Below are 25297 nucleotides of genomic sequence, written 5' to 3' on the forward strand. Positions count from 1 at the left end.
CCTCGTCGCTAAATTCCCTAAGCTGGTTAGAATCGACAGAGAAAACGTTCATACCTCTAGTCATGGGCTAAGATCCTTGTATCAAGTTAAGCCCACCAGGAACCATTCTAAGTTAGGGTTTACACCCTCTCACACCTTTTTGGTTGTTCCCCATGTATAAATATGTGTAGCGGGTCCACGAAGAAAGGGTTTTTTGTTTTGATGCAAGGTAGCTTCAAATACTTCCATGTAAACGTCGATCAACAAATTGCACACAACATCGATTCTCCACCATGCAAATTGAGTTATCCCCACTCTCATCAAAAGATTGGGATTAGCCCCCGCCATATCAATTCATGTGCCCAAGTTGTATCTTTATGGAGATACCGCTTTCATCTCCGTGTTTTTAAATTATTTGCCATGTCACGAAATTATATTCTATGTGGCACCCAATTAATGACTAGGACACTTATCCATTGGGACTAGACTTATTTGATATACTGGGTGACCGCAGTTTAATGGGATAGAGTGACAAGTTACTTGCAAAAGCAAAGAAATGAGCAAGATGAAAACAACATGCAATGAAAAAACAAATGTATAAATAAATAAATATGCAAAGTATTAGCGGAAGGTCGTGGGCCCCGCATGCAATGTCTTCCTCGTCCCCTTCCTCTCGATCGATCTCTGACGATGATCACGCGCCCCTGCATTCTGTTTCGGCCTCGCACCCGCGCGAGTACGTGTTGGCGATGGCGCCGGGGCGGAAGAGCGCGTGGTTCTTGCCGGGCACGCCGTCGGCGCCCATCGCGTGGTAGCTTATGTCGGCCTCGGCGGCGGCGGCGCTCAGGAGGAGGAGCGCCACCAGGGACAGGCCCAGGACGGCGGTCGCGTCGAGCTTCTTAGCGCTGGCCATGCCTAGATGCTGCTGCCGGTGCTTCTTCTTGGTCTGCTTGTAATGGCTAATGGTAAACGGAGAAGAGATGGCTGCCCTGTCTTAAGTAATGGCGCATCAGATCATCCTGCGAGGATGGGTGGAGGAGAAGGTATTCAGGAGGCTCGTAAGAATGGATGGATGCGTGTGTACATACAAGGAGTGGCGGCAGAGATGTGGAAAAGGAGGAACTTCTCTAAATTTAAGCTCTCCGTGGAAGGAACGAGAGAATGTTTTGAGCAAGACCCCTCTTAACCACCCATGAGACAAATTAACTCACCACCATGCCATGTATGTAGAATGCTGCTCACATTTACTAGCACCGAACTAACACGAGTAAACATAGGAGCTCTGCATGCAGTCCACTAATCTAATAGAGGCAATATGTATCTTTTCCGAAGCGGGTCATACCTAAGAGCAACTAAGAAAAAAACAAACTCCAACCGTCCACTCAAACCTTCCATTTTTAGCAACGCTAAAAAAACAGCCTACCACCACGTATATTTTAGCGAATCCTGATTCTCGCATGCTCGCGCGTCCCTTCTGATGGGCCCAATACGATGACGTGGCCTATTGGGAGCTATTTATTAGCGATCTGCTGTGGATTGATATGTTTTTGGGGGAAATTTTTTTTGGAAGAACCCCCAATACATAGTTTTGGGGAATAATTTTTTGAAGTACTCTTGGAGTTGCTTAACACTAATCTTAGCATTTGTTTTTTTTGGAAAGGCAGCATTAGCATTTATTGAGAATAAACATCAGTGTGTCAAACGAACTGTGACAATTCAGCAAGTATTTTCAGAACCAGCAGGATAAAATTATGTCTATACATTGATTAGAAATGAAATGGTCTCATAATAGATCTGCAGTTTTGCACACGCCAGAACATTGACTAAGACCATTTGCATTTCTACCAGAGTTACAACTAACATCGTTCACGGTGAAACACAGAAATCTGAACCCAAGCAATTGCGATTAAACGATAGAAGAGGCACAAAGATGAGAAAAGGGTAAATTACAAGCATTGTATCACCATTACCTTATCCTCCGTGTGACAACGTAAACCACTCACGATCCACAGCAAGCTGACTTCTGTTGCGTCGAAGTGTCACCACCACCCTCAGGTCTGTTGATAGTGATCGTGGTGCTCTCCCAAAACTATAGAACAACTTAATCGTTAAGCTACACCGCTGAAGCAGCAAGTCGTCAGTTTAAAAGGAAGGACAAGATTGAAGTTCCACCTCTGGCTGCTTTGTATTAGTTTCCACGAACCTTTGCGTGACATCTCTTGCTATTGAAAAGAAAACCTGATTCACGTTCAGGTTGGTCTTTGCACTCTGCAGAAACAATAATAATCAAGAGGCATACATGCACGATTTAAGGGCATTACACACATCAAGAAGCTTCTTCCTTCCAGCTAGAACAGATGTAGGGATACCACCCACAGCACAAGTGCCAAAAACCAACTAACCGTTTCAAAAAACTTGATGCCATACTCGTCAGCAAGAGCCTGCCCTTTAGAAGTTGGTACAGCCTGTATTCAGACAATAGGACCATTAAAAAAGAAAGTACATTAATAAACTATCATGAACAACCATTCGAGGTGCACTAGTTTAACACATCATGAAGTTCTATGCCAGAACTAATGCAAGCACCAGTAAGATTTTACGTTTTCATTTTAAACTGAACATTAAAATGCACAATCGCAAATAGGATGTCAGCATAACATGGACAAGAGACAATAAAGAAGAACAGAACATACCCGTTTGCTTTCATCCATGTCTGCTTTGTTGCCTATCAAAATTTTGTTCACATTGTCGGAAGCATGTTGCTCAGTGTTCCTAATCCAGTTTCTTATATCTGCCAATGACAACAGCAAGGTCAGTTGTGGAAGCCAAAGTCAGTTGATTGAAGTTGAAGAATACGCACTATTGAATGATGACTCGTCAGTAACATCATACACAAGCAAAATGCCCATTGCATTCCTGTAGTAGGCTGCATAGTCAAAAGTTTGTAGATTCAGAGTAGTTTCACATAAATAGTTAAAGAACCTACTCCCCACAGCAAACGAAGCATATTGTGTACCAGTTGTAATAGTTCGAAAACGTTCTTGGCCAGCAGTATCCCAGATCTGCAACTTTATGCGCCAACCATCAAGCTCAATTGTTCTTACTTTGAAGTCAATCCTTTTTGAAGAATAAAACAGAAAGGTATTTTAGAACCACCAAGATAACAGGATTCATATGATAATAATGATGCACTCGAAAACAACTCTTTTTATACTTTATTAACAATGCTTACCCGTGGGTGGTTATAAAGCTAGTGGTGAAGGAGTGATCTGAGAACTGTAAAAGGAGACAAGTTTTTCCAACACCTACACAATGATTACTTTAAGTTGATTAGGTCATTTGTCTCGAAGATTAGAAACATAGAGCAGTGTAGTATTTTTTTAGGACAAACAGAGTAGTGCGTGTGAATCCATTAACAAGCAACAGAATAATTACATATGATAGGCCAAAAAACCACAGCAAGGAACATTATAAAGAAGCTACAGGCTACAGCGATAAACAACACGTATGCATAAATATTGCAAGGAAAAGGGAACAAAATTATTATCAAGTAGGCAAGGCAAGAAGGTATCCAACATCAGGCTACTATTTGTACGCAAGAAATCAGAACTCCAAAACAAAATGAGTTATCGAGTGTTTGATACATCATACTAAGACTGGTCATGTTTAGTGTCTAAAATCACATCAGATTCAGCACCAGTCACCTGAAATACTACAGATGAAATGTTACCTGTAGAACGATACCACTCAGATAGCCATAATGTGAACACTCTGTAACTTCCTCAGGAATGTTGCTTTCTGCCTAACCATACTTTCTAACAACACTAACAAAGTTGAATACTAAACTTAAAATGTTATCAGGACAACTGGTAAGGGAAAAAAAATCCCAGCCATTATGCTGGACATGGAATGTCGGTGTATTAGACCGGCAACCCGCCTAGGGGTACCCTAGGTGGTCTTTTATGCGGTAAGGGTCGTCGAGAATCAAGGAATCAATGGTGACGCAAGGAACACGATTTAGACAGGTTCGGACCGCTAGATCGCGTAATACCCTACGTCCTGTGTGTTGGTTTGTAGTGATGTATGTTCTGGTCTTAAGGATTGTGTTTGAGGAGGGTCCCTGCCCGGCCTTATATACCCGGGAGGGCAGGGTTACAAGTCTGAATCCTAGTCGGGTACTATTACAGAGTTCTACTCGGTATTGGCCCGAGTAGTTTTCCATAAACATACAAGACTAGTCCGAGAAGGATACGCATATCCTTGTTCTGATCTTGTCCGAGTACGTCCCTTAGTGGGCCGTCCAAGGCCTACTCGTGGGCCTGGGGAGCATGCCCGACAAGCTCCCGAGTACTTTGTAGTCGTGCACCACATTCTTGGGTACTGCAGGCACCATCCGAGTAGCTTGGTCGTAGAGGTAGATTGAAGTGCACGAGTACTGTCGCGCGGCTGGAAGGTACTCTTTTTGCTTCTCTGAGTTGTTTCCGTCCCGAGTAATTTTTATATGGTAGTGCGATGTCAATCGCACTCCATATGGAGTAGCCCCCGAGCCTTAGGTTGAGTCGAAGAGTCAGGCTTAGGGTCAAACCAGCTTTTGTCCATTTTACCCTCGGAGATCTTGAAAAAGAAAAAACTGACCAACGGGTACGGTACCCGCAGCCCCCGAGCACTTAGGCGATTTCTGTCGTTGAAGTGGTCAGTAGTCCGTTGAGTAGAGTAGCCGTTGGGTGTTTAAGGCGATTAATACGCGATTAATCTGTCCGTTGCGTAACTGACGCGTCGAAACCGGAGCTGGCGGAGATAAATCTGGAAAACCCCTTTTTGGTTGCTGTTACGCCGCACGGGCATTAGATCTGTTCTTCTTTTTCCTCTGCTCCTCCTCTCCGCATTTTGCCTCCGTGAAAACCGTCGCCGCCGCCATAGCCCCGCTTTTTGGAGAAAGATCCGAGTGTGAGCCCCCTCTTATCTTGAGGTTGAGTCCATCGAATGCGCACCAAGAAGATGGGCAAGAAACCCGAGAAGATCCAAGGCAAGGCTCCGGCGACGGGGCAAGGTCAAATCCAAGAAGGGGAAAGAGTTGGTGCTGCCGGCGCCGAAAGTGGGGCGGACGGACCAAACTGCGCCGCCGCCACCTGGGGTGACTTGGCAACACTCGGTGATGAAGGAAGAAGCTGTTCAAGCACTAGTTGATGCCAAGCTCCTTCAGCCGAAGAAGATCCTTGAGTGGCGCCCTGCGTTTCCCAATGCGTGGCAGTTTGAGGAACATCCTGCCGAGACGGTGATGCTTGCTCATTTTGTGGAAAGGGGACTGGCGGTGCCCACCTCCGACTTCTTCAAAGGTATTCTCGAGTACTACAATCTTCAGCTCGTCCACTTGAATCCTAATGGTGTACTGCACATGTCTATATTTGTACATCTGTGCGAAGTTTATCTGGAAGTACCTCCAAGTCTTGAGTTGTTTAGGAAGCTGTTCCGTTGCAAGCCTCAGCCGAGTGCCCAGCGGACGGAAGTCTTTGGAGGCGCCGGGTTCCAACTCAGGAACTCGAATGTGTATATTGAGTATAATCTGACCGACTCCCATGGGGATTGGAAGAAAAGGTGGTTCTACATCGGGAACCATGATCCTCGCTTGCCCATGATGACTGGTCACGCGTCCAAGCATGCGGAAAACTGGGTAAGCGAGCCCGAGGATACCCCAGAGCTCGATCACCTGATGCAGCAGATTACCGAGTTGAAAGTGCTCGGTTTGACTGGGATCAACGTGGCGGCCAGCTTCCTGAAGACAAGGGTCCAGCCACTTCAAAAACGTGCTCACTCGGGAAGTGAGTACGGAGGTCTGAAGGATCCATCGCGTATGTCTGATGAGGACATATCTGATGATGACGTAGAGGCGCTGCTGGCCAAGTTTTTTAGGAACTATCAGGGAGTACCAGTAATCCCTGCAGCCCTTCGTCAGTATGACGCCTGGTACGAGCCAGAAGTGGTAAGTATTTTCCTCCTGACTTCTTCTTCTTTAACTTGTGATTCTTGTTGCTGATACCGATTTGTTGTTTGAAGTCCCGAGTTCTTGCCGGCTACTTGGTGCAATCGGAAGAAGAGTCGGAAGCCGTTGTCGAGGAGTCGGAGGACGAGCCTTCTCCTCCTGTCAAGAGACGTAGAGTAGTCCGCAAGATATCTGCGGCTAAGTCTACTTCAACCCCTGAGAAGTCTCGGGTATGTAGTCGGTAATTTGTGTATTACTCACAAACTTGAAATTCGTTATTGATGCGGTGAATCTTGTCTTGGTTCGCGAAGGCTGTAGATGAGGCTGTTTCTGAAGAAATGGCCATGTCCGACCCTGAAGTCGGTGATGCGGCTGTTGACACAGTGCCAGAGAGGCTGCCATCAACAGAAACTGTGGTAGCCTCCGGGTTAACCGCGCCAACTCCGTCGGCCGCCATGCCGCCCATTGCTGACCAGGCGGTCCTGGGGCTGCCCGCTGGAGTAGCGGGTACGGCGAAGGAGGTGTCACCAGTATTTGCTACTGGTACCTTGCTGTCCAATGTGATCGCCAGTGGTAAGCGTTGTCCCTTCCGATTGTAGTCATTTGAGTAGTACTGTAGTCTTGACTTCGGTTTTGTAGGTCTTGGTGAGAAGACGGTGCCGGCGGCTATTCCTGCGGCTCCTAGTACGCGGCCGCCTGTCGTTGAGAAGAAACGTGTGCGACTGCCGCCACGCTCAACCCGGTGAGCTTTTATTTCTTTTTGAATGACGTTGGGTTTGTCTTGGAGTCATGCAGTGACACTTTGTTGGTGCAGGGATGCAGAGGAGACTATCCCTGTAGAGACAGGGATAGTGCCGAAACCTTTGACTACAGCATCTATTCCTCTGGAGGACTTCATTGTTGAAGAGGTACCTGAGGTTGACGTCGGCCGTCTTGGAGCTACTATGTCAATGCTGCAAGACGTAATTCGCTCAGTGGAGGTTCCTGCTACGGCATCAGGTTCAGGAAGCGTTGCTTTGTCATCATCTACTGGCGGATCGGTGGCCGTAGTAGATGTTGGAAAAGCCAAACAGGCGACTGCTCCTGGTAAGTGCCTGTAGTCTGTTTATTGTAGTCGTAGTTGGTAGCTGACATGGTGAATGTTGTAGGTGCTGCTCTGGGTACGATTCCTCATCTTGTGGAGAGTACCCAAAGGCCGGTACTCAGTCTACCTTCTGACTTGGAGTTCCAGAGGGCCATTGATGTTTTCCGGGGCTTCCAGGTAGATATCCCTGTTGATGTTGTTGCATGACACGAGTTGCTGTGAGGCTTAAGGCCCTGTTTGTGTACGCTTTTCTGGAACTCGCTTATCTGGCAAGCAAGCTTATTTGATAAGCCTGCTGCCTGGAGAATCTGCTGTCTGAATAAGCAGGGTGTTTGGCAATCCTGATTATTTTGTGTCGATTGTCTGTCCAGTTGGTAAATTGACCTGAATGCCCCTAAAGTTGATAATAGCTCATTTTTATTGTGAATATGAGGGGCTAAGCCCGGCGGCGGGGGCTAAGCCTGTCGACGAGGGCCAAGCCTCCAGGGGCCAAGCCCGACGGCGGCGGCCAAGCCCGGCGGCGGGGGCACGCCCGGCGGACGGTATCCGGCGTCGGTTGCAGGGGCGGCGGCGGCGGACAGGAGCCGGCGGCGGGGGCCAAGCCGCCAGGGGCCAAGCCCGGCGGACAGCACCGGCGTCGGTTGCAGGGGCGGCGGCGGTGGACGGGAGCCGGCGGCGGGGGCCAAGCCGCCAGGGGCCAAGCCGCTAGGGGCCAAGCCCGGCGGACGGGAGCCGGCGGCGGTCACAGGAGGCGCGAGGGCGGCGGCGGCGGACGGGAACCGAGCGCCGACACCGGGATCTGCAGGCGGCGGGACCCGACGATGGGATCTGGCGGCGAACGGGATCGGGCGGCGGACTGGAGCCGGCGGTGCTCGCGGGAGGCGCAGGAGCGGCGGCGGCGGTGGGCCAAGCCTGGTGGCGGGACCCGGTGGCGGTCGGGAGGCGGCGGCAGGCGAGGGAGGCGGCGGCGGTCGCGGGAGGCGCGGGGCGGATGACTGGAGCGTCGGTGGTGAGGGGCAGCGGGGGGAAATTTCCTTCGCTTATTGGAGAAGCGTCTCCCGGCCCGCTTACACAATAAGCCGGATGCTAGTTGTTTCCCAGCTTGTGCACTAAGCGGCTTACGTAGCAAGCGGGAAATAATCAAAGTGTTTGGGTGGGCTTATGGCTTATTTCCACCGATAAGCGGGAAATAAGCGGATACAAACAGGGCCTAAGACTCACCATACCCTACTTGGATGTTTTCAGGAAAGAAGCCATCAGTTGGAGCAGGAATGTGCCCGACTGACAGAAGCTCTTCGGGTGCATGAAGTCGGGGCGAAGTTCTTTGCCGTGGAACGCGTGGATCACGCGGTTCTGCAGGAAAAATTGGAGAGCCGCTACAAGTCCTTGAACAATAAGTATCAAGGTAAGCATTGCGACTACTTTGGGTGTGTCCAACTGTAGTTGGCTGTGGCCTGAGTTCTTTGCTTTGTAGAGCTCATGAAGCAGGAAGCGGCTGCAAGGAGCCAAGTTATTGATTGGAGGAATGCTCATGACCGAGTGGCAGATGAAGCCAAACATCTTGGGGCCGCGCTCACGGAAGCTCAGGCTGCTTGCGAGCATCAGCGGGACCGAAAGATGCAGAATGGCGTGCTGCTTGCCATGGCCATGGTGGCATGCAGAGATCATGCCCAGACCTTCGGAACGCTTTGGGGCGAACTCCGAGAGTTGTCTGGAGCGGTCGAAGACTTGTTGTATGCCATAGCCCCCGTGGAGGAAAGCGCAGGACCGCAATCGCTAGTAGAGCGACTAAGAGCTGCCCCGAGTAAAGTGGCGGGACTTTGCAAGACTGTTTGCAAACAGGTGCTTGCGGTTGTGAAGTCCTACTACCCGAGGGTAGACTTGGCGGCAGCAGGTGATGGCGTTGCTCGCAACTGCACAGAGGAGGCCTATGCGTGGTACCTCGAGGAGGCGGAGCCTATTGCATCCAAGATGTCGGAGTTTGTCTCCTTAGAAGAGTTTTAAGCTGCTTGTGTAATCTTGTATCCGAGTACATTGATATTTTGAAATGCCAAGCCTTTGGATTTGTTGTCGTTGTCTTGCAAAGAGTAGTTTTTACTCCATTTTGTCGAATCCCGAAGTATTGCACCTCTGCCGGGCCCGACCCTCTGGGGAGGGGATTCGGCTCGCTCGACCCTGAGTTTTTGGGTCGGCTAAATCTGACCTTGTCGAGGGTAAAAATTCCGTCTCGCCCGACCTCGAGTCCTGGGGTCGGGAGAGCCGGACCCCTGAGCGAGACTCCGCGTCGTCCGACCCCGAGCGAGACTCCGCTTCGCCCGACCACGAGGCCTGGGGTCGGCGGAGCCCGACCCTTTGGAAGGGTAGCTCCGCCTCGCCCGACCCTGAGTGAGGCTTCGCCTCGCCCGACCGAGAGTTCAGAGTAGTCGAAGCCCCCGACATGTAGGCTGTGCTTGGCTTGGAGTCCCGAGTGTCGAGTAGTTGTAATGCTGTTTGAGTACTCGTCTTTTTGGGGGACACGGGTGTACTGTACTCGTCTGTCCTTTGCGAATGTACGGGTGTACTGTGCTCCTTTGTCCTTTGCGGATGCACGGGTGTACTGTGCTCTTTGTCCGTTGCGGCATGAGTGCAGTCACATGGGCAGAGTCAGGAGTTGTCAGACTCATTGATCACGGGTGCACAGTAACTCTTGGGCCGGTGGTAGTTGTGGCTTTCGGCTATAAATAGGGCTATCTGGTGGGCGAACCAACTCAAGCTCCTGAGTAGCGATGGATTGCCTGCGGTTGCTTCTGTTTGAGTGTAGAGAACCATCAAAGAGTGCATCGGTGCTAGAAGATTCCTCGTAGATTGAGGCCACCTTCGCTCCACAGACTCCTGCGCTCGTAGGGATAGCCGCGATGCTAGAAGAATCCTCGTAGGAGGTTTCATCGCACGCCTCATCTTGCAGCTCCTGATCCAGTGGAGTACGCGCTGGAACTCGCGAGTGATGGGTGATGAGTGCCGCGGTCTTCATCCCGCTCTGAAAGAGGTGGAGGTGCGGCCGTAGAGTAGATGGGCTTCGCAAGGCTAGCAAAAGAGCAGCCTTGGTTCCCTCTAGGCGCGTCTTGCCGGATTTGGCGTTGCGCTGTCCAGGCGATGGCGGTGATGGAGTATCTGGCAGTGCCTTGGGTAGGATACCTGGGCGTGGCTGCGTTTTGCGCAGCTTCCTTGCGTGTAGGCCCTTCGTGCGGTCGGCAAACCTAAGTGGCTTTGTGATATAGTAAAAGCCTGAGGCTTAAATGCAGCCCGCCAGTAGGCAGTTGCTTGTAGTCTTCGTGTAAGCCGAGTCCTTGTACTCGTATGTAACTTGATGTACTCTTGTTTCAGTAAAGATTGATATGAAGATTTTGTATCAAGGTAAGGATCCTTGTTGTACTGATAGCTCGTCGAAGCGAACACCCCTTGACGCCGGTAATCGGGTGGTCGTCCCGAGTAGTTGCCTTGAAGTGAGTACTTGAGTGTTGCTATCGGTAATAGCGACAGAGGTGTTCTATATTCCAGGAGTTTGGCACCTGTTCTCCTGAAAGCTCTTGGAGTCTGTAAGATCCAGGTCCTATAACCTTTGATACGATGTAAGGACCTTCCTATGGTGATTTGAGTTTATGTAATCCAGACGTGTCTTGAATACGTTTAAGAACCATATCGCCCAAGTTGAAAGATCTTTCCTTGACGTTGCGGTCATGATAACGCCTTAAACCGTCAAGGTATCTGGCAGATTGCACTAGTGCTGCGCATCTTGTTTCTTCCAAACTGTCTATATCCGTTCGCCGCGTTTCTATTGCAAGTTCTTCGTCGTAGTGCTCAACGGATGGTGATTGCCACATTATATCGGCGGGTAATATGGCTTCCGAACCCTATACCAGAAAATAGGGTGATAGTCCCGTAGTCTTGCATGGTTGGGTACGTAGGCCCCACAAGGCATTGGGTAACTCTTTGAGCCACCGGCCGCCTTTGGTGTTGCCGACGTCATGTAGTCGTTTCTTCAGAGCGTCGAGTATCATGCCATTAGCTCGCTTGACTTGTCCGTTGGCTCGCGGATGAGCAACCGAGACATAGCGGACGTCAATGCTGCTGTTCTCGCAATATTCCCAAAAGTCGTGATTATTGAAGTTTGACCCGAGATCTGTGATAATCCTGTTGGAAAAACCATAGCGGTGTACGATTTCATCCAAGAAGTCGAGGACTCGGTCTGCTTTGGGGCAAGTGACCGGTTTGACCTCGATCCATTTGGTGAACTTGTCAATTGCAACGAGTACTCTGTTGAATCCTCCTGGTGCAGTTGGTAACGGGCCAATCATGTCAAGCCCCCAGCAGGCAAATGGCCATGTTGGAGGTATTGTGACTAGCTTGTAAGCCGGCACATGTTGCTGTTTTGTGAAGAATTGACAAACTTTGCATTTCTGAACCAGTTGTTTAGCGTCGGCCAAAGCCATTGGCCAGTAGAAGCCCGCTCTGAAACCTTGCCAATTAGTGTCCTTGAAGATGCGTGGTTGCCGCAGATTCCTCTGTGAATCTCTTCTAGGATTTCTTGGCCATCTTCTCTGGTGACGCACTTTATGAGTACTCCAGTTGATGCATCTTTCCTGTAGAGCTTGTCTCCGACTAGAATGTAATTCTTTACGCATCGGGAGATTTGCTCAGCTTTATTCCTATCGGATGGGAGCTGGTGATCTTTGATGTAGTCGATGAAGGGTGTCCTCCAGTCGACTTCTATCATCATAATTTCTCGGGAGACGTTAGTAGTCCGTCAGTAGTCGGGACTACTGGCTTGCGTAATTTGTGTACGAAAATTCCTGCTGGAACTTCTGCACGAGTTGAGCCCATTTTGGATAAAACGTCGGCGGCAACGTTGTTGTCGCGAACGATGTGATGGAACTCCAAGCCGAAGAATTTGTTTTCCAGTTTACGGACTTCTTTGCAATAAGCGTCCATGTTGTCCTTGTTTCGGTCCCACTCATCATTGACTTGGTTTATAACGACTAGGGAGTCGCCGTACACCAGTAGTCGTTTGATGCCGAGGGAGATTGCGAGGCGAAGGCCGTGTAGCAGAGCTTCGTACTCGGCTTCGTTATTAGATGCTTCCCAGAATATCTGCAGTACGTACTTGAGTTGGTCTCCCTTGGGGGAGATGAGTAAGACGCCTGCGCCGACCCCTTCAAGTTTGAGGGATCCGTCGAAGTACATTACCCAATGTTCTGGTCGTTCAACTGGAGTTGGAACTTGATTTTCGGTCCAGTCAGCTATGAAATCGACCAAAGCCTGAGACTTGATGACCGTCCTTGGCTTGAAGCTCAAAGTGAGAGCTCCGAGTTCGACTGCCCATTTGGAGCTTATACCCGTGGCATCTCTGTTATGGAGAATTTCGCCGAGCGGGAAATCGAAGATGACTGTGATGTTGTGCTCTTGGAAGTAATGGCGCAGCTTCCGGGAGGTGAGCAGAATAGCATATAGGAGTTTTTGTATCGGTGGATATCGAGTTTTAGAGTCCGAGAGTACTTTGCTGACGAAGTAGACAGGTCGTTGGACCTTGTAAGTGTGGCCCGGTTCAGACCGTTCGACTACTATTGCCGTGCTGACAACATGAGTAGTAGCAGAGATGTATAGGAGCAAGTCCTCGTTCAGCGAGGGAGCGGTGAGTACAGGAGGCTTTGACAGAAAGTCTTTGAGTTGTGTAAATGCCCTCTCTGCCTCTTCCATCCATTTGAACTTGTCCTGGCGTTTGAGAATCTTGAAGAAGGGTAGTCCCTGTTCTCCAAGTCTCGAGATGAACCGGTTGAGAGCGGCCATGCAGCCTGTGAGTTTCTGCACATCTTTAATGCTGGCTGGTGCCTGCATGTTTGTGATGGCAGATATCTTCTCCGGGTTGGCCTCAATGCCGCGATGGCTAATGATGAACCCGAGTAATTTGCCGGAAGGTACTTCAAAGACGCACTTAGTGGGATTGAGTTTCAACGGAAAGCGCGGAGACTAGAGAAAGTTTCCTCCAAGTCGGCAATGAGTTCCTCCCGGTGTCTTGTTTTGATGACGACGTCGTTAACATAAGCTTCGACATTGCGATGAAGTTGCTTTTCGAAACACATCTGTATAGCCCTTTGGTAAGTTGCTCCTGCGTTCTTGAGTTCGAAGGACATTGTTTTGTAGCAGAAAGCTCCACAGGGCGTGATGAACGCTGTTTTGGCTTGATCTTCCTCTTTGAGGCTTATCTGATGATAGCCGGAGTAGCAATCGAGGAAGCATAGCAAGGCGCACCCGGCGGAGGAGTCGACCACTTGATCAATCCTGGGTAGTCCAAAAGGATTTTTCGGGCAGTGTTTGTTGAGGTCGGTGTAGTCGACACACATTCTCCATTCGTTGTTTTTCTTACGAACAAGCACAGGATTGGCGAGCCAGTCAGGATGGAAGACTTCCTTGATGAATCCTGCCGCGAGTAGCTTGGCTAACTCTTTTTTTATGGCTTCTCGTCTGTCCTGAGCGAACCGGCGTAGTCGTTGCCGTTTTGGAGTAGCTTTGGGATCAACGTTGAGAGAATGCTCGATCAGTTCCTTGGGCACACCTGGCATGTCAGCCGATTTCCAAGCGAAGATATCATGGTTAGCCTGAAGGAAACTGACGAGCGTGAATTCCTATTTAGAATCCAGCCCTGTTCCGATCAGGGCTGTCTTGGAAGGATCACCGGTCTGGAGGTCGATCGATTTGAAGTCTTGCTCACTGGCGGGTTTAACCTTTGTGGAGCCCGACTTGTTTTTCGGGATCTCTAGTTTGGTGGGATGGAGTTTCTTTGAAGCTGTGAAAACTTGCTGCATGGGACTAGGAGATTGAGTAGTCGCAGCAATTTCCACGGCTTCAGTGTCGCACTCGTAGGATCTCCGGACATCTCCCCGTAGTGTGAGTTCTCCTTTGGGACCTGGCATCTTGAGTACCAGGTAGACATAATGTGGTATGGCCATAAACTTGGCTAGTGCTGGCCGTCCGAGTATGGCGTGGTAAGATGTCTCGAAGTCGGCGACCTCGAATCTGATGTACTCGGTGCGGTAATGTTCCTTAGTTCCGAAGGTGACTGGAATTACAACTTGTCCCAATGGTATGGCCACATTTCCAGGCACAATGCGATAGAAAGGTGAATCCGTTGCGGTAAGCATTTCAGTGACGTCGAGGCACATTTTCATTAATGTTTTGGCGAAGATAACGTTGAGGCCGCTCCCACCATCGATGAGTACTTTGGTTAACTTTGAACCTGCCACGACTGGATCCAAGACTAGTGGAAAACGGCCTGGTTCTGAAAATTTCGTCCATTGATCTTTTCTGCTGAAAGAAATTGCAACTTCCGACCACTTTAGCGGTGTGGGGTCTGTCGGCTCGATGGCCATGATCTCCCTGAGTACGAGTTTGTTAGCTCGCTTGGATGCAGTGCCGGGAATGTTGCCAAAAATGACGTTGACGGTTTTTGAAGCTGGTTGGAAATCGCCGTCCTCATCTTCGTCGTTGCGGGCTTTGTTTTTACCCTTATCTCTATTTTTGGCGTACTCTTCAGGAGTTGGTGGTGCGGGTAAGTCTTGCATGACTCGGCGTATGTTGTAACAGTCTAATGCGGAGTGCTTGCTAGTCGGGTGCCATGGGCACTGCTTTTTGAGTAGCTCCGTGAATGTTGGTCCGTCGTCGTTTCTGCGATGTCCCTTTTTTCCGGAGCTGGTCATGGCAGCAACGGTGTTGTCGGGTTTCCTTTTGCGATTGTGGTTACCCGGATAGGAGTTCCGAGCATCATTGTGCCGAGTCTTATCTGGTTCATTGTTGTTGATGTTGTCGAGTCCGCGGTTACGGTGGGAACCGAACCGTTCTCGTTCTTTGTCTTCTTTATCGGCCCACTGTTGCACCATGAGTTTGAGTTCTTTGACATCGGCTGGTCGTCGGCGACCGAAGTCTTGGTATTTTCGTCGATCATAGAGTCCGTTTTGGAAGCACTTAATGACGTCTGCTTCAAAGATGTCCACTATGGTAGCCTTTTTTTTGAAGAACCATCGCAGATAGTCGCGCAGGGTCTCGTCCTCTTTCTGCTTAATTTGTCTTAAATCGATCTTGTTAACTGGTCTAGCCATGGAGCCGGCGAAGTTGTTGGTAAAAGCCTTTGTCAAGTCTGCCCAAGAGTCAATGAACTTGGGTTTGAGTGACTCGAGCCAAGTCAGTGGTGCGGGTTCCATGCATATGGGGAAATGAATGACTTTGGTGTTGTTGTTACCCCCGGCTGCTTGGACGGCTAGTAAGTAACAACGTAGCCATTGAACTGGGTCTTACTTGCCGTCGTACTTGGTAATGCCGGTTGGCTTGAACTTTTCGGATAATTTTATTTTCATTACCCGGTTTGTGAAAGCGGGGAAGTGGTTGTAGCTGTCGACTTCTCGTTCGCGCCGACTGTTGAGGATTTCTCGTAGATCGCTGAAGTTGGACATCTCGCGGATCTTCCGGGTAGGGCGAATACTTTTCACCGAGTTGGTGCAGCTGACTTCACCCACATCCTTCTGTTGAGTAGGAGCTTTATGCTTGCTTGGACCTTGGCTGTGTTGCCGGGGTTGGTTGACTGCATCATCGTTTCGCGGGGCGACATTTTTATCTGCAGCCCCCCTACTTCCGTCTTGATGCGATGTAATGCGAGGAACGGACGGTATTGGTGATTCTTTGTCAAGTAGCTTGTAAGCTTGCTCCGCGAGTTGTGCAATTAGTCCGTTGCCACGCTGCTCGAGTTGAGCTGTGGCTGCGTTATCCTTATCTTGAGGCATCAATGTCGTTAAGAGGTTGATTGAAGCGATAGCCGCAAGTGAAGTATTGTGCTCCTGAGCCTGGATTGCGTTGAAAGCCCGTTCAAGATTTGTAATAGGAATATTTGTAGCCATCGACTGTCGTCGCTCAGCTCGAGTGGCATTGCGCGCCCTTCGTTGGTTGCGCTGTTCGGGAGTTTCATTGTCGATTGTAGACTCATCTTCAGAGATGTTGTCGACTTGTGCTAGTCGCTTGGGGGTTCTATTTTGGCTAGTACCCGGATTGTTATTCTGAGTAATAACAAGTATCTCCCTGTCCGGGTAGTAGCTTCCGGAACTTGATGTAGCAATCTCTGTATAGCTTTCTTCGTGGTTGGACGTAAGTGGAATGCCTTCTTGATATGGCAGGTTGTCTATATGGGCGACGAGGCATGAGTCGTAGTCACGGTCGAGAAAAGATGATCGCAATCCTGGCCAGTGGACGAATCTGCCTTGTGGTGTCGAAGTTATTACCAACCCTTGGGCTGGGCCAGATAATGGTATCTCTGGTGAGTAGGATGAGTCGGAGTCAACGTCCTCGTCCTGCCCGAGTTCAACTCGGGTTCGAGCAAGAAAACCTTGGTAGAGTTTTGTCGCGTTGCGGAGTCCGTGCGGGAATCGCTTTGAAGTCGAGACTGATTTGGATGCTGACTGGGGCCGCCGAATCCGAAGCGAGTCCGACCCTGAGTCCAGGGGTCGGCTGAGCCCGACCCTTTGAGGGAGTAGCTCCGCCTTGCCCGACCCTGAGTGAAAATCCGCCTCGCCCGACCCCGAGTCTTGGGGTCAGGAGCGCCGGACACTTCGGAGGAGTAGTTCCGCCTCGCCCGACCCCGAGTCCTGGGGTCGGGAGAGCCTGACCCCTGAGCGAGACTCCGCCTCCCCCGACCCCGAGGCCTGGGGTCGGCAGAGCCCGACCCTTTGGAAGGGTAGCTCCGCCTTGCCCGACCCCGAGTGAGGCTACACCTCGCCCGACCTTGAGTCCTGGGATCGGCGGAGCCCGACCCTTGAGCGAGATGTTGGAGTAGTCCGAGGCGAAGTCGAATCCGACGCGTAGTCGAACTCGAGCTTGTTGACTTTGAAATCTTGATTTTTTTCTGGTCAATTCTTCTGGTTTCTTCTCCTGAGTGTCGACGATCTAGTGCCGGAACGATCCCGAGCCTTCGGCGACGCAGAGCCAGGATCCAAAAACGAAGGTGGCGCCGGCTTCGATGAAGAAGACGGGCCTGATGATGACTTTCGCCATTGAGCTCGCGCTGAGAAACTCGACGAGTCCCCCTACCTAGCGCGCCAGCTGTCGGTGTATTAGACCGGCAACCCGCCTAGGGGTACCGTAGGTGGTCTTTTATGCGGTAAGGGTCGTCGAGAATCAAGGAATCAATGGTGACGCAAGGAACACGATTTAGACAGGTTCGGGCCGCTAGATCGCGTAATACCCTACGTCCTGTGTGTTGGTTTGTATTGATGTATGTTCTGGTCTTAAGGATTGTGTTTGAGGAGGGTCCCTGCCCGGCCTTATATATCCGGGAGGGCAGGGTTACAAGTCTGAGTCCTAGTCGGGTACTATTACAGAGTTCTACTCGGTATTGGCCCGAGTAGTTTTTCATAAATATACAAGACTAGTCCGAGAAGGATACGCCTATCCTTGTTCTGATCTTGTCCGAGTACGTCCCTTAGTGGGCCGTCCAAGGCCTACTCGTGGGCCTGGGGAGCATGCCCGACAGGGAATAAATAAATACATCACCGGGCAAGTTTTTTTACTTTCTTCTTCTAAGTGAATGCAATGTGATAGTACTAAGTCCTTAAACAATGCATGCTACGGAAATTTCATAGCAACAGATGAGATACCCACCTAGCAATCAACTAAATGTTTTATTTCACTGAGCAATGTTATTGAAACATCAAGTGTTAGAATTGGGAGCTCATAATACTGTAGAACGGTACCAATAACAAGTAAGGACATCTTATCCAATTCAGCGTAACTACTAAATTAAAGAGTAAGTAAACAATTGTCTGCAACAAATTTGCCAAAAAGTAAAGGTTTTGTGCCTTGTACCATGTGCAGACGATAATAACAACATTTTATCAACAAGAAAAAATTTGGACTGCAGACTACAACAAAAGAAAAGGCACCAAAAATTTTCCCTTAGATATTTCGGACAAATCAACAACATAGCCATCACTAGCTAATAGTAGTAGCTACAATTTCGAGTTGAGTGAGAAACTCACAACCTATGCCTATGTGATCATATCATATGCTCATTGACTCATTTTGGTTCAACAGCATAAGTAACTCTTTCATGGTATTCCCCACGTGCATAACCAGGTAAAAGCTAAAAGAGGAGGGAAAAAATGTGCAGGTGAACAGCCAGACATGCATAAAAGACGGCTATAAAAATTTGGTACTTCCACTACTGAATATCAAAGCCACTAACTATCTCAGGTAAACTATTACAAAGGGATGCTTTGCCATCAAATGAAGCACTAGACAACAATCAAGAACCATCTCGAATGGAGCTATCTCAATCCTTGATCAGTTTTACTGCAGTAGCTAGACTAACTACTAAGATATAAAATCCATGGACATGTTTTGCATTTCTACTAGCACGGATGATGAGTCAGTTCTAAATTTGTCAGTGTGTTTACCAATTTAGCCCTCAATCAGCAACTACTAGGAAGCAGCCATCACCCGAAAGCAGGTTTTCAGCACTCTGCAGTCATTTCTATCGGGATCGCACGATCCACCGTTACGTAGGAATGCAACTCGCTACGTCATTCAATTCGTAACTGCCACATGGTTGCCGACGAAACATCGTGGCTTTTAGCCAGTTCCCTCGGTCCCCCCCCCCCCCCCCCCCCCCCCCCCCCCCCGCGTGCAGATCCCCCGTCCCAGGCCAGCCTCCACAAGCAATCCCGCCAAATCAGAATGAAGGCGGCGTTTGGATAGTCAGTGGGTTTGGGATAGGGAAATGTGCTGGGTTATGAAGGGTTAGGTTAGGATTAGGGATACGAGAATCCAAACCCAATCCATTGTTTGGCTGAAGCGGGTTTGAGCTTCGATTTAAGTGGGTCATGCGAGATAAAAAAAAATAAAGCACACGGGACGGCTCATTGACTCACCGAGTTAGCCTTATCTGCATCTCCCTCTGTTCAGCTCCTCCACACAAACGCGCGTACGCGGCAGCAGGATGCTTGCGAAGCAAGCGCGGCTCCTGCGGCCATGCGTGCTGGGCGAGCGCGCCAGCAGCTCGATGCGTGCGAGGCTAGGGCAGCTCTGGCGCGGCGCCGCTTGCGTTTCCATGTGGCCGCGCGGCAACTCTTCACATTCTTGATCCTCCGTCCCGTCTCCTCCCTCCACTAGGCTGCCCGCTTGCTCGTGAGCCTGCCGAACCGATGGCCTCCACCCTTCAGCAAGGCAGCAAGGGAGTAGGCTCTAGTTTGTTTGCATCGGTTTCCATGGTGTCTGAATCAAATTCCGTTCTGCCTAGATTCACGTTTTCTCTGCTCAAATCAATCTCCCCCTCCGAAATCCACAATCAGCACGAATCGGACTTTCGATTCTGCGCCCCCGCGATGGCCTTCGGGTCTAGCGGTCGGACAGCGTCTCATGTGGCACAAATATGCAAGGCAAGAAACGACTCCGCCGGCACGGCGGCCTGCGGGCGGACGGCGGGCTCGCACCACGAGCGGCAGGGATCTGACAGCCCGCGCGTGCGGGGTGGCGGCGACTCCGACGGCCTGCGCACGAGGCGAGCGACGACTCTGGCAGCTCGTGTGTGCAAAGCGGCGGTAGCTCCGGCGGCCTGCATGGCGAGACGAGCGGCGGCTGCTACGGTACGGTCTTCGTCGGCCCACCCCTCTCGTTGGGATAAGGTCTCTGGGAGAAGAGCTCCTTGTTTCCCTATCCCAATCCACATTCATTTCCCTATCCCGCTACCCAAACATGGGATGCAATCTATCCCACCCCTCATTTCCCTATCCCAGCCCCTATTTCCCACTTCCCAGACGCCACCTAACTGAATTGCGCATTCGGATCTCGTAAAATCGAGCCGGATAGCGAGAGTGGGAGCGAGGTTGGGGGGTAGGGGGCGGGGCGTCTGAAGCCACTGACCGCTGTCGCCGATGAGGAGCAGCTTGGCGTGGTAGTCGTAGTCGGGCCGGGGCGGGGGCCTCTTCGGCGGCTTCCCCATCCGCGAGCCCTAACGGCGACTCCGCACCTCCCCGCGCGCAGCCGCGTGAACCCCCCAGCGAAGCACGGAGCAACCGCCCCCGGCAGCGGCGAGCGAGCGGCCGTCAGATCCGGACGGGCGGCGCCGCGAGCCGGATCGGGGCGCGTCCTCGGCGGTCGGAGCGGACCGGCGCGGCGGCGGTGGAACGGGGGCGGGCGGGCGGCGGAGCGAGAGATTGCGGGATCGGGTGCGGCGTGGTGGGAGAGAATGGAGGAGGTGTGGGGGCGGCGCGGGGTGGACTTTTGAGCCGTGGACTTTTTGAGCCAACCGCGTCATGGCCACGTGGGGAAGTGACTCCGTTCGTGTTCCACACTTCCGCTTCCACCTTTCAAAATAGTAATAATAATAATAAAAAGCAGCGCTGTCGCTGGGTGTGCCGAGCATCTCGCCGCCGCACACAACGCCTCTAGCAACGCCGGCCGCGGCTCGCTCGTCGCCGTCCACGGCCGGGCCGTCCACTTGCTGTTGTTAGCCTCCTGTGGAAGATTATGTGCAGTGTTTGCTCTTCCTCTTGCGGTGGTGCGAGCACATGAACATGGCCGGTTGACTTCCCCGTGGTAGTGTGGTGGTGTGGCTGTGGCCGTCGCTGGGATCCTCGACGGCGGCGGCGGCGGCCCATCGGAACCCAAAACCACTCCGCGATAGCAGACGGCAGGATCCAGATGACGGAAATGAGCGAGGTGCGGTGGTGTACGGCGGAGAGCGAGGCGCGGCACTTCGGCGGCCGTGGACGGTGACGAGCGAGCCGCGGCCCACGATGCTAGAGGCGTTGCGTGCGGCGGCGAGATGCTCGGCACACCCAGCGACAGCGCTGCTTTTTATTATTATTACTTTGAGAATGACGAACAGACGCGCAAGGATTATTTGTGTATGTGCTGTACGTAGGGACCAAATCCTTGTTTCTCGATGTGAACGTCGGATATTGAACGAACGGCCAGCAGCAATCTACCTCACTCTGAGGTAGCTTCAATAACTTCAGAGGAACTGGATCCTTTCCAAGCGCCTGCGTGTGTTTGGCCTAACTCATTTGAATCACTCAACACCTTCTTCTGCTGTATTTTTTTAAAGAAAGAATCATTCAGACGATTTCTTCTATAATTTGTAGCGTTTTGACTTTTCCACGATCATAGATGTTTATATGCACCTGAATGTAGGATACGCCTAGATGCATACAAACTTCTACACACCTAGAAAAATCAAAACGACCTATACAATTTAGTTTAGGATGAAGGGAGTAGATTGCTATAGCCTATAGGCATGGGAAGCAAATACATATGGAACTAGTGGTCACACCATGAATTCGAATTTATCTAGTTTTCTTTTGGTTTAATTCACAAAATGAGAATATATCCATGTACGCACCAGTCTCAAACTGGCGATTGCTCATATCTACGCATCACAAAAACAGAAGTGCGCGTGAACCTTTGCTTCCACCGTACATGCGCAAAGAAATGTGTGCGCAATGCTTTTGGTCATAACAGATCAGCAATACAGGTGAAGAGAACAAACAAGCGCATGAACAACTGCAACGTGTTCTCGATAACGTGTTCACATGTTCAAAGTCTCCTAAATTTCAGCTCCGTTTCCCAGGTGGCAAAAAAATCATTTATTCCGCCATTCCCTCCATTTCAGTAGCAGATATAAATTCCATCATCCATATCTGTAAATCTGGAAGGAAAAAAAGAGAGGCAATTTTAGAAAATAGAGCAAATCTAAATTCAACTAAACATATCATCCCAGCCCATGTTAACTTGACAAACACACTGATATGATGCTGAGATATCCATCGCCACACTTCAGCTACAAAGTTCAGTGCATTTCCCAGGCACAGGAACACGACCAAAAGGGAGTGCTCGTCTAGATATACATGGTCTAAACTGAGCAAAAGCTTTTACAGCAACTGAATTCCACAACTAACCAAGATAATCCACCATAGTTCAAAACTCACCGATCACCAAAATTGACTTCACCATTTCAAAAAAGCATTTTTCCCGTATCACGTTAGCTGTACTTTCACTTTCCCAGGGCATAAACAGGGAAAACCAATGTAAAAGGATCAATCGTCGTCTTTCTTCGGCTTCCGGTAGGTTTCCTCGATGTGCTTTGCCAGAAAAACGTAGGTGTTGAATAGCTTCTTGACGTTCGGAACGTTGTAGTTCTGAGCTATATAGACACCGCATCCCATTCCCACCAAGAGAGTGAAGCTGCCCCTGAATAACCCCATTGCGACGAAACCTATCAACAAGAATAAAATGGTTATGTACAGTCAAAAACTAGATTCCAATGTAAAACATAAATGGCTACCAGAAAGCAGAACACAACTGAAAATGGTTGTGATCATACAGCAAGAGCAACCTATTTGCTGTAGAAGGTGCCACAAAATGGTATTGCTGTCCAAAATGGCAGGCTAGTTAAGCAAGCTATCACAGTGACAGACACAGTATCTCCAACAAAACTAGAAACATAACCTATCCAAGCTTTAAGCTAGATCAAAGAAACTTAAACTTTTTCTACAGGCACGATTTCACAAGCTTTCTAGAATGACACTTCATATCCAAGATTTGAGACCTTCCATAATCGACAACTGTAAGTATCCATAATGCATTCAAAGGACAGTCAAGCTTGAATTGCCAAGGCCAGGCATGTTCTGCCAGACTGCCAGGGTGGGTATTGCAGAGGAACACACCCAATCTTGCAAGGGCACCAAATTTGCACTCTCGAACCAAAGGTATGCAAAGTAGAGCTGCTTGGCAAAAAAAATAGAGTTCATAATCAAATGCAACTCTTGCAACTGAAACTTTTAAGATATCTTAGGAAAGATGGACTACATATACAGACAACAAGTGCCACTAACCATGCCTATCTTGCAAGTACACCAAATTTGTACTCTCAAACCAAAAAGTATGCAAAATAGATCTGCTAGGCAAACATAGATTTCATTATTAAAAGCAACTGTTACAACTGAAATTTAAAGAAATCTTAGGAAAGATGGACTGTATAAACAGAAAAGTGCTTATTTCTCAAATTACCTAAGATTCAGGACACAAAGTGCATCAGTCCAACATTTTCCTACTTACAGCATCACAATCAAGAGGAAGAACACTAGCTTTTCAACATGGACAATTGCAGTACCCAAAATGGTCTTTGTAGTTATACAACTTGAAATGCAATGAATGTCTGCTCCTAGATATCCAGCTGCCATTATCTTTGAAAATTGAAAATCCACCATACATCGCATTTCAATCAAACTAAGATTTTGAAAAGAATTCATAGGTTTCAAGCCGGTGTTTTTTTGATAAATATTCTTCTGTGGTACAGTTTTTCCCTATAAAATGATGACTTCAAAAAATGAATTTCTAGTTATAGGGGTTGGAAATTCTTTTAACCTATTCCATGTGGTTATACCTGTATATTATTATGGAATACTCCATCGCTGTATACCCATTTTAATATAGCTGCTGTAAACGTCATGCTAACTCTGTAAAAGTTAGGCACATGGCATTTCTTAGTTTTAGACAGACAGTCAATATCATGGTAATCAAACATCAGGCATCAAATCAAGATCAAGCATTGAACTGTTACACAATAATGTTTTTAATTGTAGAAAGACAACATCATTTTAACTCCAAAGACATAAGGCATCTAATAAACCAATAAACACTTTGAATGACAGGATTACTCAGCACTACAATGAAACCCATAAGGATCTCAAAAGAAAACAAAGCATGGACGTGGTGACCAAATCTAATGGACGGATTTCAATAGTGGATTGAAAGTAAATGAATCCATGACTAAAAAGAATATTCGATCCAGTAACTAACACATTTTTTGCACTAATTAGACAGAAGAGTATAAAAAAGAAGATTCTGATTTCATTGCTCAAAAATACCCCAAAGGAAATTTAATCAAAGTGAAACCAATCCAATTAGTTAAGGCTTTCTTGCCAGCAAAAGAAAGCTATGGATGGATCTCCTGTCCTTTGTAGAGTCTGACAAGTTTAAGGTGGTGCTTTGGTGGAAGGTGGCAGGATGCCTTTCAGCAGCACTCGCAAAGATCAAGTCAGTGGAGATTAGTAAGCAAGGCTGATATTGGGGCAGCCAGGAATTGAGATTGAGAGGCAGCCGTTTATTGATTTAGAAGTCCATCTACCGCCACATTAAATGAACTTTGCCCATCATGGTGGAGTTGGCTAAATGTTAGAACTCTTAAAAAGCACCACCATGCGATGACCACAAATATGCGTGGCCTTGTAATCCCCATAAATTCCAGTGTGTGACTTTGATACAGCTACTTTCTATCGTCAGAACAAGGACCAGTCTAAACTTGGTTCAACAAGAGGACCAGCAGAAGAACCCAAAAATAAGCAAATGCGGAGAAATTCACAAACCCAACCACTACAGGGTTCTCAACTTTCAGGACAGGTAGCAATGCGCATCTTCAACATGGGGAAGCATAACTACGAAAAAGATTCGCACGATCTCTAAATCCCCACCAAGCCTCACCACCTCTTCAGTCAAATTGGATGCTGAAAATTTAAAAGTTGAACCCCAGATTTTCTAGAAAATAAACTGCGGTTGCACTAGTATAATTGATCCTGCGCACGCGGAAGGGAATGAATAGCCCAACCAAGCCTCGGACGAACGGATTGGATTTCTAGGGCGCCACCCAGTCCACAACTAACTGAATAGAGAGTAAGAACGAGGAGATTCGGAACTGGTCCAGGACTAAACCAAAATCCTACAGGGTCAGAGCAAAGCTTGGATTACTCACCGGCAGAGGCAGAGTGCCGATCTAGGTCAGCGTGGACGGATCCCCGCGCCGCGCAAGCCCAGCACCAGCAGAGGGTGGGGAAGAGGATGAGAGCGACGCCAATCGACCGGAGAAGCCTTCGGTGGGAGCGGAACGGCCGAACGGGGCTGGGGACGCTCCGCCGTCTCGAGTCACCGGCGAGCGGCAAGGCGACGGTGACGCTGAGGCGCAACTGATGTTGGGGGCGACGGTCCGGTTTGGGAAGACGTTCGAACCTTCCCGACCCCCTTTTTGACGGCTCGTCGACTGGGTGGTGGGTCGAAATCTCCAGCCCAACTCGGCCCGGCCTAATATTATCAAAATTTATCTCATGATGTACGGCCCACTAGGTACTGTAACTGCCCATCTGTGTCTCGTCTTCAACCCATTCATTCCTGACTGCACATCGCGAACA

General features: G+C 49.3%; 2 protein-coding genes across 3 annotated transcripts; both read right to left on the bottom strand.

Moving 5' to 3' along the window:
- Window positions 1–1720: 1720 nt before the first annotated feature.
- LOC117846494 (ras-related protein RAB1BV) lies at window positions 1721–20331 on the bottom strand. Its single transcript, XM_034727684.2, has 8 exons — window positions 19977–20331; window positions 3212–3284; window positions 2996–3096; window positions 2840–2905; window positions 2673–2770; window positions 2382–2444; window positions 2152–2247; window positions 1721–2068 (listed from the first exon to the last, which is right to left on the bottom strand). Exons 1-8 carry the CDS (start codon window positions 20053–20055, stop codon window positions 1979–1981), a joined length of 666 nt encoding a protein of 221 aa, XP_034583575.1. The 5' UTR covers window positions 20056–20331; the 3' UTR covers window positions 1721–1978.
- A 1047-nt stretch (window positions 20332–21378) lies between these two features.
- Window positions 21379–25116, bottom strand: LOC140222039 (uncharacterized). 2 transcript variants are annotated; one of them, XR_011897563.1, is made up of 3 exons: window positions 24865–24999; window positions 22043–22329; window positions 21379–21762 (listed from the first exon to the last, which is right to left on the bottom strand). XR_011897563.1 is itself a non-coding variant. In XM_072292080.1 (2 exons), the coding sequence occupies exon 2, from the start codon at window positions 22316–22318 to the stop codon at window positions 22151–22153; it is 168 nt and encodes a 55-aa protein (XP_072148181.1). In that variant the 5' UTR covers window positions 22319–22329; window positions 24865–25116; the 3' UTR covers window positions 21812–22150. The 2 variants fall into 2 exon arrangements, 1 of the variants encoding a protein (XP_072148181.1); XM_072292080.1 differs by lacking the exon at window positions 21379–21762 and having other exon boundaries at window positions 21812–22329; window positions 24865–25116.
- Between the last annotated feature and the right edge of the window lie 181 nt (window positions 25117–25297).

The sequence above is a fragment of the Setaria viridis genome, chromosome 2 (genome assembly GCF_005286985.2).
Source record: "Setaria viridis chromosome 2, Setaria_viridis_v4.0, whole genome shotgun sequence".
Taxonomy (NCBI): Eukaryota; Viridiplantae; Streptophyta; class Magnoliopsida; order Poales; family Poaceae; genus Setaria; species Setaria viridis.

Bases quoted from the DNA above. Each gene is read 5' to 3' on its own strand.
- LOC140222039 (XM_072292080.1), bottom strand. From the start codon at position 22,318: ATGGGGTTATTCAGGGGCAGCTTCACTCTCTTGGTGGGAATGGGATGC.
- LOC117846494 (XM_034727684.2), bottom strand. From the start codon at position 20,055: ATGGGGAAGCCGCCGAAGAGGCCCCCGCCCCGGCCCGACTACGACTAC. The intron at 2,445-2,672 runs GTATGTTCTGTT...GTCTGAATACAG, and splicing joins ACATGGATGAAAGCAAACGG to GCTGTACCAACTTCTAAAGG. The intron at 2,069-2,151 runs GTGGAACTTCAA...GTTGTTCTATAG, and splicing joins CTAATACAAAGCAGCCAGAG to TTTTGGGAGAGCACCACGAT.